Raw genomic sequence first — 14,550 nt, 5'->3', positions numbered from 1 at the left:
TGGGAATCGTTACAGCCAAGCACGCCAAGGGGATGCTAATGCAACCTGGTAAAACACATATTGAGTGCTGTTAGCTCTCTCTGCACTGCCAGGGAGCCAAGGGGAGGGGGACAGGGGAGCAAAGCAGTGGAAAAAAGCAGTACTGACGGACTAAGGCTGCGCATGGAAGAGTAGCAGGGTAAAGACCCTGTTTAAAGTAGTAATGCATATGTTCCAATTTGCCACAAAGACAAAAATTATGCATATATACACAATAAATTAAACTCTATGAAGGGGATGGTTTCCAGTCCAAAATTAGGCAAAACTGAGCACAGGGATCTGTGATGGCTGTCCCCCGCAGCAATTGCAGAGGTGTTCCTGCCCTAGCTGCAGCCTGTTGTGTTCATGGCAGGTGTTCAGCACTTTGGGATAGTTGTACAGGAGTGGAGTTGGTGGCCTTCATCTCTGTCTGGGAACTGTGGAAAAACCAACTCTTCACTCACTGAAGGAGTCTTGCTTCAAATATTGCAAGTATGAGCAGTGAAGGTGTCTACCTTGACTGACTCTTGGTCACCTGGACCAAATGCCTAATTCCTGATGAGACTCTAGGGAATGTCCAGCTCCACATGCTGAAGCCATTTTGGTATCAGCTGTCTCTGACTGCTCACTGTCTCAGTAATTCAGCAAGTTGAGACAAAGACCTGGAGCAAGTTGGTGAGCTCTAAAAGAGGGGTCTGCTCTTGGAGGGAAAACCAATTTCCTTTGTATGGTGCAGTGTGAGGACATGGTGCTGAAACTGTTGAAGACCTCCGATCCATGATCTCTGGTCTCCTTCTTCTGGGTGCTTGTTGGTGTTCAAATGGCCTTGTCTACAAGACAAGGTCATTTGTTAAGCGTTGTCAGAAGTCTGTGATAATGCCTTAATATCCTATCTGTCTCTTCCTGGCTGTGTGTTTCCCACTGGTGGCAGTAGGAAAGCTTTTCCTCCACCTGTAGCCCTCTCATTGCTGTAGCCCTTCAAGGATGAGGTTTTTCCCCCCCCCAGCCTTTACCAAAATCCGTACAAAGACAGCTTGGGCATTTGATCAGATTTCCCTTCCTCAAGCAACCATAAACATTACTTAGAGGCACACCAAGAGGACTCAATTGCCTGGGCAGTGTCAGTTTATGGATCTAAAAGAGCTGACGAGACAGATGAGGCCGATGTTGCTGAGGAAAGCTTTCAGTATCAATGGCATTTGGTGCTGTCCATCTGTAGTGGAGGGTTTCTGACTCTGATTCTCTATTGAGTTCTCTTAACACTGCTTTTGCATTCCTCAGGAACTCAAAACTTTCCCTGTTGTTGATATTGAAATGTTATTGCAATGGGTGAGGCAGAAGAATTGACTTTGAATAAGATGTCTGACCACCTGTGTTTTGCTGAAACTGCAAAATGAAAATCTAAACCAAAATAAAACCAAGGCAAATAAATAATCCCTTAATAAGTATTTTATGCCTGTAAAGAGAATAAATATTTTACATTTTATGATTGATTAATATCTAAGTCCCTTTATTAATTTATACCTCCTAAATATTAGCTTTAAAATAAAGTTAATATTTGTGAATTGATTATTCCTATACCAGTAGTTGTATTAGTATATTTTCCTTCTGGATTTTTTTTCCACCTTAACTTTTCTTAGGCAGGAGCAGCCTGAGGAACTAAATCAGGTTCCAAGAAAAGATAAGTTTCCAGAAACTTTTAAAGCCATAATAAAATTGTCTTCAGTGGTTTGTTGTTTTAAGTATTCCTGACTTCCTTTATCATGCTGCTTCCTTCCAAATTCTGAATTTTCTCATTCCTCACAGAGTTTGCTGCACGTCTGCTGTATTAATGCCAGTCAGCATTGTCCTCATGGTCCACAATTTTGGCAAAAAGAAACATTCACTTCACTAGAAACAAAATTAAATTCTTCTTCCTTACAGATAATGAAAACATTTCTAATATCACCTTTCCTAAAGCTGTATCCTGAATATGCAGATCAAATGGGAATGCTTGGGATTTTCCCCACATTTCATTTGGAAATATAAGGAGATACATCACTTTGCTATTCAAAGTTACATTTAGTTTGAGGAACTTTAACTACCTAACTGTGATGTATTTAATCCCATGTTGATTTGCCTCAAGTCAGCATTTTCAGGAAGAATGCAGGCATGGCACACAAATACATCTTAGTTGTGTGTGTGTATCTATAGGAATAAAATTCTAGGTATATTAAAGAAAAAATGCAGAAAGTAAATATTAGTTATCAGCTCTCCTTTAAGAAATGAGTTTAAGTCAGGTGATCCTGCCACAAAAAAAGGTGCTATGTGGATGAGTTTTACAAAACATGTTTGCAGAGAGGGGCTGTCCCCATGAAGGAGGAGAGGTGTAGGAGCTGTGCAGGGGCAGAAGGAGGGATCTTCCTGTGTGAGAAAGAAATGAAAATGAAACAACAGTGTAGGAAAATTGCAATTTTATTCAGTGAATGATGTAGTTAATTTTGTCTGTGATAATACAGTGTTTGTGTGGGTGTCTCTGAACTTTCCTGTTGAGGTTTTCTAGATACACAAGAGGGAGTTGTCACTTGTAGTAAGCTTACAAAACCCTTGCTACTCATCTGAGGGAGTTTTTATTTGAGGTATTGCAGGCTGGGTTTTTACAGGATCTGTAAGTAATTATGAAACATGGGTTTTATTAATCACAATGTGAAAAAGCCACAACCTCCTGTATAACTCCTGAAAATGGTGGTGTGCCCATAGTGTTGATTTCAGAGCCTTTTTTATTTGCAGACCAATCTGCATTGTTCTTACCTTTTTCCCAGACTAAAATGGGAACTCCTGTTGACAATGACACTCAGAGAGTTTTGCCATTCATAACAATGTAATTTTCCCCATCTTCAAAATCTAAGTTTTTTTAGTGCACAAAAGAGCTGTAGTGTCAGGGCTAGACATAGATTATTAAAGGATAGTGAGTATTTTGATAGCACAGAAGATAAATACTTGTTAAAATGTTTGATACTTTAAAACAATAGTGTGTTTCAATGTTTTGGCTTGTTACTTGCCTGTGTCACTGGACTTTGTGTGAGCTCTTATTTTGGGAACAGTTTTGAGAGCTCAGGATGAAGGTCCAGGTTGGCAGCAGCCGCTGGTGATGCTGCCATGCTCACTGGGCTGGATTTCACTCAGGGTGATCTCAGCTCCTTCCACCTCCCAAATCCCCACACATTTCCTCCCTTTGGTGTTGCTGCTGAGGTCAGAGGATGGAGGGGAGGCTCTGTGAGCAGGGCTGTGCACGTCATGGCAGAGCACAGAGCCACCTCTGCAGCTTCCTCTGCAGCGCCACGGCCACAGCCAGCTCTGAGCATCCTGGCTCTCTGTCCCAGGCTCCTGCATGGGTCTGCCCTGCCCTGTTCCACCTCAGCAACAGCCAGAGTTTCCCTGTGCATGCAGTTCCTCTTGTTCCACTAATGACTTTTATTGTACGTCCGTTTCTATTTCTGAAGGCCACACACTAGTGCTGTCTCAGAGAGGATATAAGCAGGGAAGTTGTTTCCTTTTTGTTTCCCTCACTTCCCCCTTTTTTTGTTTTTTCTTTTTGTTTATTTGGGGGTTTTTGTGAATTGGCTGGTTGGGGTTTTTTTTTCCCTTCCAAAAGGTTCCTTTCCATTGCTGGGTAAATCTTAAATGTCTTTTTCACAGTGGTAGCCATCATGCTGTCATCACCAGAACCAGAGATAAGAAGTTACAAGTGGAAAAAGTCTGCAGGATTGTCTGTTCCTGCAAGGAAAAATTAGGCCATCTGGACAAAAAGAAAAAAAAAATTAAAAAATTAAAAAAACAACAAAGGAAAGACCTTAGTTTGATAGGGCCCCTGGGAATGGGCTGTGCTGCCTGCCTGGTTAACAGAGCAGCAGAAAGTTCATGCAAACATGTGCCAAGCCTCCCACATCCCAAAACTTCCATTTCTCCATCTATATTTTTCCTCCCCCACAGTTCACTTGAGCTCAACAGCCCCTGCACTGGTGCCTCTGTTCTTTGCCAGGATTTATCCAGCTCTAGCCTCTTCTTGAAATCTCTGCCTCTATAAAGGTTTTACTTGCTCCTCAAATCAGGTTTGCAGGTATTGTTCCTCATTGCTAAAACTTAATTTCCAGTAGTAATTTCCAATTTTAAAAAATCATTCTAAGTCAGTACAGTAAGCAGAAGTATTTAATTTTCAGTTGGGATATTCTGAAGAGAAAATCTTTTTTTGGAGTTACTATTTAAGTTAGCTCTAGTTTCCCCACAGAAGCTAGCTCAGAACTGTGGTAGCTGTTGCACTGGGTTGGCTTGTCTTCTGTGAATTTATTGAGTGATACTTGAATGTGCTGCTTTGTCCCCTTTGATTTTTATTTTGATTAGCTTTTTCTTGGAGGAGCACAATAAACCTTTATAGTTACAAGCTAAAAAACTGTGGCCTGCTTTATATGTTATTCACAACTGCTTTTTTGAACACACCAGCCTATAATGTTTGCAATAAAAGCTGACATTGAGAGCTCTCTGTGGGCTTTAAATGCATCTGTTAAATAAAATACTTAGCAATGAAAGTACCACAGGGGAAAAGTGCTCCTTTCTGTAGAAGGTTCCCTTGGTTTACATTTGCCAGAGAGAAGGGGAGTGATGTGTGAATTGGAGGTTCTGGGCTCACCCTCACAATGTTCTGTGAGCTTCTCCTTGGCTTGTGTAGAATAGAGAATATGTGTCTCTTGTAAGATATTCTTATAGCCTAGGTGACTGTCACACAAATTTAACACAAATAAAGAGTTACCAAGTTGTTTTATGAAGAACCATAAAACAGAAAGTTGGGTGTGAGGTGTTTTTTTTAATTATCTCTACATTTAGAGGCCAAGTGCAATCAGTGCTTGAGTGGTTTTCAGGGATACCTTTGAACCTGACCCTGGCAAGTGCAGGGAGAGTCAGTTATAATGTTGAAATATCATCCTCATTCTTGGAGAATATGGCATTGTATTGTCTAATGGTCTCACTTTATTCTGCATCCTGTAAAATAATGAGGTCTTGTGTCAGATGAGAAGGTAGATAGTGGATCCACCTGGAATGTGTTTACTGCCTTTGGTTGTGCTGAACTGCCGGGGAGGGAATTGCCTGTAAATGTGCACCCACTTCCTGGCCACCTTTCCACACTCTAAACTAAATAGAGCTGTCACAGAAGACTCTGAATACAAAGAAGATTACTTCCTAAAATCATTTATGGCTACATACTCTGCCTATTTTGCACAAGATTTAGGAAAAGAGATCTGCTTAGCCAGTGCTGAGTAATCTAGGCAGCCCATCTGAGGTTTGCTCCAGCAGCCTGATAATCCCCTCTCTGTCCCTCTGAGGCAGAGATCCCTGCAAGCAGTGACTCCCATGGGCGCTTCAGAAGGAGCTGGGAATGAAGAGAGGGAATACTCCCCATTGAAGCAGTCAACCTTTTTATACTAGTTTATAATTGTCCTTTTAGTCTCTTTCCTTCTACTTTCCCTGCACAGTTTTTGTTATTTAGGCACCTTTGATCCATCTGTTATTCCATTCTGTTTGACTTCTGGAGTCTCATGCCTTTCTGTGAAACTGTCTTTACTGTTCCCACCTCAGATTCCTTTCAGTCCTGCTGCTTCTTCCTCTACTGTAAATCTCCATTCTTTTCCTTCCTGATGTGCCTCCTGTTCCCTGTGGTTTTGGGCAGCAGCCTCTACTGTTGGGTTCTGGGCTTGATCCCTCTCTTTCTTCCTTTCCATCTCATGTGGGCTGGCACAAATCTTCAGGTGGAGTGTGGGGAGAAAACAATACAATACTGTGGTGAAATCTTCAGCGTACTGTACAAATATCAGTTTGCAATTTACACTCTGTATGAAGAATCATTGGAAATTCTGACACAGTGTCATTTTTCTTGTAGATGTGCACTTTAGCAATAACTGTACATATTTCATGCATCTTGTTGCCTTTCAAAATGTCATGTTGTGTTTAACTGCATTGATAAAAGTTCTGCATCAAATAAATTGCACAGATATTCTGGTCTATTTGACAGCACAGCCAAGCCCTTATGTGTAGTTCAGGTTTGGCTTCCTTATTTAAGGGAGATTGATGTATTAAGAACAAATTTCACAGGTGGATGCAAAATCAGCAAGAAAATTTTTAGACAGCAAAAACTGCATGATGGCATGACTGAGCAAATTCAGTGTGGAAGGGAAAATGAGACTGGTGAAAAATTATAATCCTTTTAATATATTCCTGAATGTGATTAAGAGGTTAAAGATCAATCCTAAGGACAGAACAAGAAGTAGAGCACTTGTGCTGCAATAGGGGAGAATAAAAGAGTGAGGCAAATGTATTTACAGTGGAAGGTTTAGATAATGAAACAGGATGCAAACAAAAAATATGGAATCAATGTCCATGGAGGAAGTCAGGCCTAAACTAGATCGTGTCTTTTGAGGCAGTAACTATATAATTTAATGATGCTTCCTAGAAAGCAGATGAGAATCAGTAAAGCATGTTAAATTGCTATCAGCTCCCTACTCCATCTTGTGTGATTCAGTGCATTTGATTTTGAAGGGAAATTGTGCTTCAAAGTATGGAAACATATGACTCTGGCTTTCCTTTAAGAACTGAGCACTTAGTTCTAAAAGAGAAGACTATGTTCTCTAGCATGTGGGCTGCCCAGAAATTTGTCAGTTTTTTTGCCTTCTTGAGTCTAAACCCTTGCAGTAATTCCATGTTATTGTTTGTGTTTCTTCTGTTTAGGCTTGTAAATACTACAGTTCCCACTGGCACGTTGTGAACTACAAATATGAATCCTATTCAGAAGACTTTCGACACTTACCACAGTAAGAGCTCACCTAAGTTCCCTTTTTTTATTATTTTTTTTCTCCTTAAGCTTGTGTTATTTGCTAAGCTTTGTCCATATTTGCACTTTCCTTTGTCTTCTGAGCTGTGCTTGTTTTACCGTATTTTTGGTGCCTTGCATTTTTAAAAAGGGGAAGCAAAGGTCCTTCAGAAAAGTTCAAGACTCTGCAGAATTCACTGGTATCAACAAACTCCATTAGTGCTGATTCAAATCCTTACAAGTGTATTTGTGTTTTCAGAGCACAGTTGATACAGGAGAAGTGGCTTTTCCTTAATAATGCATAAATGTCACTCACCTTTCACTGGGATTTGTTCTCCTTTTAGTTCCCCTGGGGAAGAGAGAGTAGGATTTCAGTGCTTTATGGCTGCATTGTACAGCAGAGATGGGTGCACTGATGGTACAAGGCAGTGGAAGTGTGCCAGTGTCAGGGCAAGGGGCATTTCTCCTGTGCTTGGAGGCACTCGAACATGAAAATCACTGGAAAAGTGCTGGGAGGAGCAGGAACAAGTTCCTTGACTTGAGTGGAAAGAAACAAAGAATCTGGTCTCATTCCTACATGCGTGAGTTTCTACCCATACTCTTGTTTCTGGAAGGTTTGTGTCCTGCCCCTGAGGAAGGTTTTAGAGAGTAGTTACCAAAATCACCAAGTGCCAGAATGAGCTGTTTTACTGCTTTCTTTCATGGAGCTTATGTCATTAAAATTAACTGTATGAAAAAGCTTTTTACCTGCACATAAGACAGGAATGCATGAGTGCTCCAAGCTTGGGTTGGATGGAAACCAGTACTAACTTCATTGCTGCAAGAACTGAAAAAACTCATAAAATTGAATCCTATGGCCCAGTTAGATGCTGTGTTCAGAAGGTTTTGCACCGCAAACCTTCCTTTAGACCTGCATTTGCTCTTGTAGGTTGGCATTTTTATGAACAGCATACATGGTAGTACAAAAGGCCATTAAGAGCAGTTTTGCTTATCAGAGATTATAAAAACACCCTTTCTTAAATACCCAGCCTTCTGATTGGTTTAGAAAATTAATGCATTTACTGCTCAAGAAAAATGGTTGTAGCACAGCACTTTTCCATTTAACCTTAAATGTCTTCACTCTTATGAAATATGCATGGGGCAGATGTGGGTGCATTACTATGCACAAAAGTACATTTTAGCTGATTACATACATCCCCTTCTGCAAAGGATATTTTAGTGTGGTGCTTAATGGGATTTGCTTTCATGGGTTCATGCTCCAGGGGTGTCTTACATCTTACTTTTTCCCCCTGCTAGCACATACGTTGTACTGATGATTATACTGACACCAGACCTTGTGTCTTGTATCTCTTAGGGAAGGTTTGGGTGCCACACTTGTTGATATTTCAGATATAAAGTTATAGCAGGGCTTGTCTGCATTTTGTTTGCTGGAAACCTCTATGGCTTTTGAGCTTAATATACCTCTAACAGATCTGGTTTGAGATCCACCTCATTACATATTGTTTCCCGCCTTTTCTGCCTTGATTTACATGTGCATGTTACAAAGTTTGGTGTTTCAAACTATTTTTCAAGAAAAATAAAGAGACTTGATATGTTCTGGTCACTATACTGTACCTCACTGTTGATAGTTCTGGATCTCTTTACCACTTTTTACTGGTTTTTGTTTGATTTGAGGAAACCTGCTGTCATACTTTCAGAAATCTGAACATATTCTTGTATCAACCCCCTTATAGGAAGTCATTGTATTGGGGAGCACTGGATGAGTGTTAAGTGTTTAGCTTTACATTGTGGGAATGGAATATCATTTACAATACCAGTTATAACTGTGGCTGAAGTAATTCCTTCACTGAGGGTGTGCTGAACTTCCCTGTGGGATTTTCCATGCATAAGCAAGCATATTGGGACTCAGCAGTGCTGAAGGACTTCATGTGCTTGAGGCTGGGCCGGGTCACACACTCGTGCAACACCTCGAGTAATGGCTGCGTGCTGTAGCAGATTTTTGCCAGAGTTGTTTTTTCTGGATGCTGCCCCTTTCTGATTGGAAGCAGCTGCTGTGTGATGCTGAGGGCAGGCAGTGAGTGCTCAGCATGTCCTCTGCAGCCCTGCTGTGGCGCCAGGACAGAGCTCAGCGCCGTGTGCATGACAGGATCAAAATATTTAGCAATTGCTTTGGTTTTTCTTTGAGTGCGTTCCTCCTTGGAGGTTTTTCTCAGCTCTTTCTAACGCCTTAAATTCCTCTCTGTGAGCTCTCACTACCTCTTTTACACCATGTTTTATGCTGTGTACCAGTGTGTTCTTGCTTTTTGAGCAAGTGGATGGGTGGGAAAAGATTAGGGGTTGCTTAGTGTGTGCTGTGCTGACAGCCTGGGAACGGAAAGAGTCATTAGCAAAATTTTTGCTGCTGTTTATAGGAAACCTGGAACACTTGATAGATATTTCAGATCTGGTGCCTCTTTTTTTGTAAAAGAATTTTTAACAGCTGCCCTTGATTGCATTGGAAAACCCTCAATGGGTTTCCATCACAAATATCCTGATTATTACAACTTTACAGATATCAAAAATGCCAGTAGATTGTAAATGTTGTTTTATTCAAAACATTGATCCATTTTTTGCAGTAAATAAACTGCAAAACTGGAACAAACCAAAGAGGGAATGAAACACTGTTGTGTTCTCTGTGCACTTGTGATGATACGGGCACTTCATGGGAACACTGGTTTTGAAATGGAGAAAATGAAAGGAGATAGGTATTGCTCATTACTCTGATCTTCCTTATCTGTAATTTATGTATGAATGAATAAAAATGAAAAAGGTCAAAGTTATCTTTTCTTTTTTTTTAATTTTTTTTACTCTGGAGAAGTCAGTCGTCCTAACATAACCACTTTTAGCATGAAAACTTTTTTAGGTTTTCATATCACAACTGAAGGTTTTCAAGATGAGGTTTTTAATTTTTAGGAATTTGAAAACAGTACTGGAATTTTTCACGGCACTGAAAAAATCTATATTTTTCCATTTAAAAATACCCTTGAATTTTTTTTGTGAGTATTTGGCTGTTACTGTTTAATTCTGCAATATGAGAAGTACTCTGGGCCTAAGTACAATTATTTATATGCTTAAAATTAAGCAAATGCTTAAGTGCCTTGCTTTTTCATGTTCAGTTGTGGATTTGAGTATACAGTATAAGGAACTTAAATGGCATCACATCAAAAAGACATCTGTGTATTGTGAAAAATTGCCTGAAGGTTGTGCTCATCATATTGAATAGAAAAAAAATCTTGAAATCATGAAGTGATAGAGAAGTTTTAAGATGAAAGTTCTAATGGTCTTGGTTAAGAATTCTACTGAAGAGCTCAGTCTCCTTCCTTTGCCAGCCTTGAATGGGATCTCTCTTTGGAAATTGGGGTTTGTTGCCTGTTGTGGTGGAAGAGCTGCAAAGAGACCAAAAACTGATATTTTGTCATTTGTATAGAACTGTTACAGCTTCAGAGTCTTGGGAAAAACATGTGGCCTAGGAAAAAAAGTATTTTAAAACTGTCATGGTTTTAAAGGAGACAATGGGATCACAGCAAAAGGTGTACTGACATAGCCATGGTGGCTCAGTATGGTTACCTTCCTGAAATAACAGGTACATTATTTGTTTTTAATAAATAAATAAACAAATAAATTTTCCCCCCCTGCCAGATGTGAATGTAGACCAGAGAAACTACCATCACATTCCTTTGAAATCGATCATGAAGATGTGGATAAGGATGAAGTATGTATTCTGGTTTTGGCATGGGTTGTTTTTTCTACTGGGAAAAGTTATTTATTACTTTAATATCAAATAAAGAGTTATAATGGAGGCTCATTATCTCCTATAAAATATTTCATACTTTAAATAGCTCTGAAATTAGTGGAACAGCTTTGTCTCATGTCATCCCATGTATGGGACGGCTATTAATAATGTCTCATTTCAAAAGGAATGAAAGGATGATTATTTATTATCAAGCAGATATTCACACATTACAGTTTTTGTCTTGAAATTCAGAAAACAGGTCTGTGCAAGTTTAACCTTGTCTCCCCTATAGGACACAACATCCCACTCATCATCTAAAGGTGGTGGTGGTGGAGGAGGAGGAGGATTGGCAGCAGGAGTTTACAAGTCTGGATGGCTTTATAAAGGGAATTTCAACAGCACTGTCAACAACAGCATTACTGTTCGGGTAAGGAAACAACATTATTCTTTCTTTATTCCATTTGTATTTATTTTCCCCACAGAGGCACACTTTTTGCCATTGTCACTTTGCTGTTTATATCTCAGGGTTGATTACATTGCTTTAAATGATAATAAAGTAATAATTCATTTGTTTGGAGAATAGTGATTGAAATGCAGTCAGGAGTTACCTGTTATTTAAACCCTGTGAATAAAGTACCAGTGAAAATAATTTGCAGTGCAACAATTTTCATGCTTCTTCTTTCTTCTTTCACCCCTGCAGTCATTCAAAAAGCGCTACTTCCAGCTGACCCAGTTGTCAGATAACTCATATATTATGAATTTTTATAAAGATGAAAAAATATCAAAGGAGCCAAAGGGATGTATTTTTTTGGATTCTTGTACAGGAGTTGTACAGGTAAGTTCCAGTTTATTTCATTGCAGTGTTTTGGGTGTAGAATGCATTTAAAAAGGCAAGGAGAAGAACATGTTCATTAGCAGAATAATGGTCTCATTAGCAGTTTCAGGAAATGAAAGCACCAATGGTTTTGCTCTTTAATTTGCTGCAGACTGACAAGTTATAAAAAAGCACAGCTGAATTATGGTATCAGATCATGCACACACTTTGTCCATGGCAAACATGAGAAAAAAATACTGTGAAATATTTGGGAGGGGGTTTCTCTGAAATTATTTTCTGACATGTCAGATTTTACTTCATGCTTACTAAGAGCATGCTTGCTTGTGGGGTAGAGATTCAGGTTACAAAGCACTGCCTGTAGGGCAAGTGTGAAATTAGTCTTGTATCCTGAGCCTCCTTGAAGGTCATCACTTTTGGATATGATAGTGTGTCTCAATGGCATCAGGTAGGACAGAACCTTATTGTTTGTTATCCAGAAATGTCTAAATCAACCTTTTTTTTTCTTATTGTTACCCTTAGGCTGTGTTCTTAGCTTTTTTCTCCTATCTTGTTCTTCCTTTCCTCTCATTCTAATAATATATTTCTCTTTTTTCTTTTACTTCATTCTAAACCAAGATGTTACCTTGAATGGTATGTGACTATTGACTGATCTAGCCCAATGTGTCAGTAAATAAGGAGAAATACCTTTTATTTAATCCATACTTTACAACTTAACCAGTAAAGATTGGTAACAGTACTGGGCAGGCTGATTTGAGGATTGCTTTGAAAGAAACCTTCAGGTAACCCAAGAGAAGACCCATAATAAACAAAAGATTTTCTTGGCTGTGATGTTCCTCCTTTACCTCTCAACCCCTATGGAGCAAGAAAAGTGATCATTTCCCAGTGATTCACCTGGGAACAATATTTGCTGGCAGTCCCCAGCTCTGTGGGCAGTGGCCATTGTCCCAGTGCTGTTCAGAAGGGTGTTTGTTTTCCCAAACAGGGGTGGGAGAGGATGGAGATAGGCTTGTAGGACAGTGATGTTTGTCATTGTCACTGCATTGGCTTGAGAGACCCTCACAGGTAGCCTGGAAGTGTAGCAGAAGCCATGGAGGAGATTCTTGGAGAGAAATCATGGTGAGAAATTGCTGCTGGCTCCTGCCTGCAGCAGGGGCTTTCTGTAAGCTGGGTCTCAGCCAGAGCTCAGCCCTGTAGGGTCTTGTTGTGCACATATTTAATGCTGCCCCATAGGGTGCTCTTTCTGCTATGCTGTTTTTCATGACTCTCCAGGATAGCAAAAATGTCTTGACTGCAACATTTCTGCCCTTTTTGACTAACTTCTGAGAAAAAAAAAAAACTTCAAGAAACCTTTGAAATCCTCCTCCCCCTGAACCTTTGATAGCTGCTTTCTAAACCTACACTGTTCCTCCAGATTGTCCCACACTGCTTGAACATGAGTTCTTCTCTTGCCTGCCCCCAAATTCAAATTTCTGTGATAGATTTGATTGACATTTAGCATGGGACTCTCAAATTTGAACTAGCTTCACTAGCAAGAAGTTAGACTCTTAGCCAAGGGTGTACTAGGGTGAGTACCATCAGCTGGCCAGGTCTGTGATGGACTTGGAATCGTAGGGCTGAGAAACAAAACCTGGCTTAGAGCTGCCATAAACAGGGAGGCCAAAGAATGTGGAGAAAGAGTTGAGTAAAACTGAATTTTTAGTGAAAAAATGTGATATCTACATTGTGATTTAATGAGTTTTAATACTACTATAAATTGTTTTAAGTCTCTGTGAATGACTTTGAGCTCCTGTTTGCTTGAGATGGAATATCAAAATTGTAGTAAAAATCCCAGAGAAATCATCTCCAGATAAAATAAAAAATGGTTCCAAAACAATCTGTTAGTTTGGAAGAATGACCCTGCAGGCATTAGACTTAGCCTGATGTTTCATTTATAGCTCATTCATAGTCTCTTTTTTGAATCTTGTATTACTTGTTTCTGGAAGAAATTTTTTGAACTTGAAATTAATTGTTGAAGATTAGAAGTTAAGGTCCATATGCCATATGGAAGGAGTTTTATAGAGGAGCAAACTGAGAAATGGTACATTGTTGGTTTTGGGTTGTTTTTTTTTTTTTTCTTTTTAACTGATGAGGAAGGTAAAATAGTTGACCTTAGATTTGAAACAAAGACTTTGCTGTAGATATCATCTGCTTGCCAGAAGTCTGAAGTGCAGATGGAAAAGTGGATATTGAAGTTTTCCTGCCCTGCCTGATGTTTTTAAGGTTCAGCATGCAAAATATATTGCTGTATTAGATAATGTCTGATAGTCTTTCAGTACCTGATTTAAAGATCTTGGCCATGTCATAAAGGGAAAGCTATAAAATAGAAAATAAACCCATTAATTTTAAATGCTTTTGTCTTATCTGAAGTCAAATTGAAACAGAGTATTCTTCTTTATAGATTGTGCATAAACTGGTGTACATAATTTACTTTACAAGTAATCTGGCTTTAAAAGTTTTAAATGGCCATTACCTAAGATCCTTGGCATAGTTTTGTTTAACTTCTAGCTCTTGGTCAAGCCCTTCTATGATTTTATATATATGTTATGATTTTCTATATATGTAACAGGTTTTAGTGAAGTTTTACTCCTTGTTTTACATTATTTGAATGTATGGTTGGAGGAGAGGAGTAATTTCAGGATCTGGATAAATACTGAACACCCAAGAACCAATTTCTACAAAACCCAAGCTTGTTCTTACTCTGCACTTGATGAATTAAAATCTATAACCCTGAAAGAGTATTCACCTCTATAAAGTACTTGAGAGGAAAATTATTGCCTATCAAGAGAATTTCCAGTAGCAGAACTGAAAAATAGCACACGTGCACACATATGCACACAGACAATCCCAAGGCAGTTTGAAAAGCCAAGATTTGTCTGACCCCATTGACCCAAGTAGCTCCAGAAGAAGTAGTTCAGTCTTAAGTGATTCCTGATCTGGGTCATGACATGTAAAATAAGAACTGGAGCAAGTGATTAGCAACAGATTGGGTAGGAATCTTCTAAATCATCTCTGCTGCTGGAAAAAAAATATTCATGGAACTTGCTTCTC

At 39.3% G+C, this 14,550-nt stretch overlaps 1 protein-coding gene across 9 annotated transcripts in view; it reads left to right on the top strand.

Moving 5' to 3' along the window:
* Window positions 1-14,550, top strand: part of DOCK10 (dedicator of cytokinesis 10) — a 116,867-nt gene that overhangs the window by 39,439 nt on the left and 62,878 nt on the right. For all 9 annotated transcript variants that reach the window (XM_063166815.1, XM_063166813.1, XM_063166812.1 and 6 more), the window contains exons 4-7: window positions 6,775-6,857; window positions 10,535-10,607; window positions 10,921-11,055; window positions 11,329-11,463. In XM_063166815.1, the coding sequence (XP_063022885.1) occupies window positions 6,775-6,857; window positions 10,535-10,607; window positions 10,921-11,055; window positions 11,329-11,463 (426 nt within the window). The remainder of the gene's footprint in view (window positions 1-6,774; window positions 6,858-10,534; window positions 10,608-10,920; window positions 11,056-11,328; window positions 11,464-14,550) is intronic.

Source organism: Melospiza melodia, chromosome 12 (assembly GCF_035770615.1).
Source record: "Melospiza melodia melodia isolate bMelMel2 chromosome 12, bMelMel2.pri, whole genome shotgun sequence".
In the NCBI taxonomy this organism is placed as follows: Eukaryota; Metazoa; Chordata; class Aves; order Passeriformes; family Passerellidae; genus Melospiza; species Melospiza melodia.
This window is presented reverse-complemented; position numbering and strand designations above follow the sequence as displayed.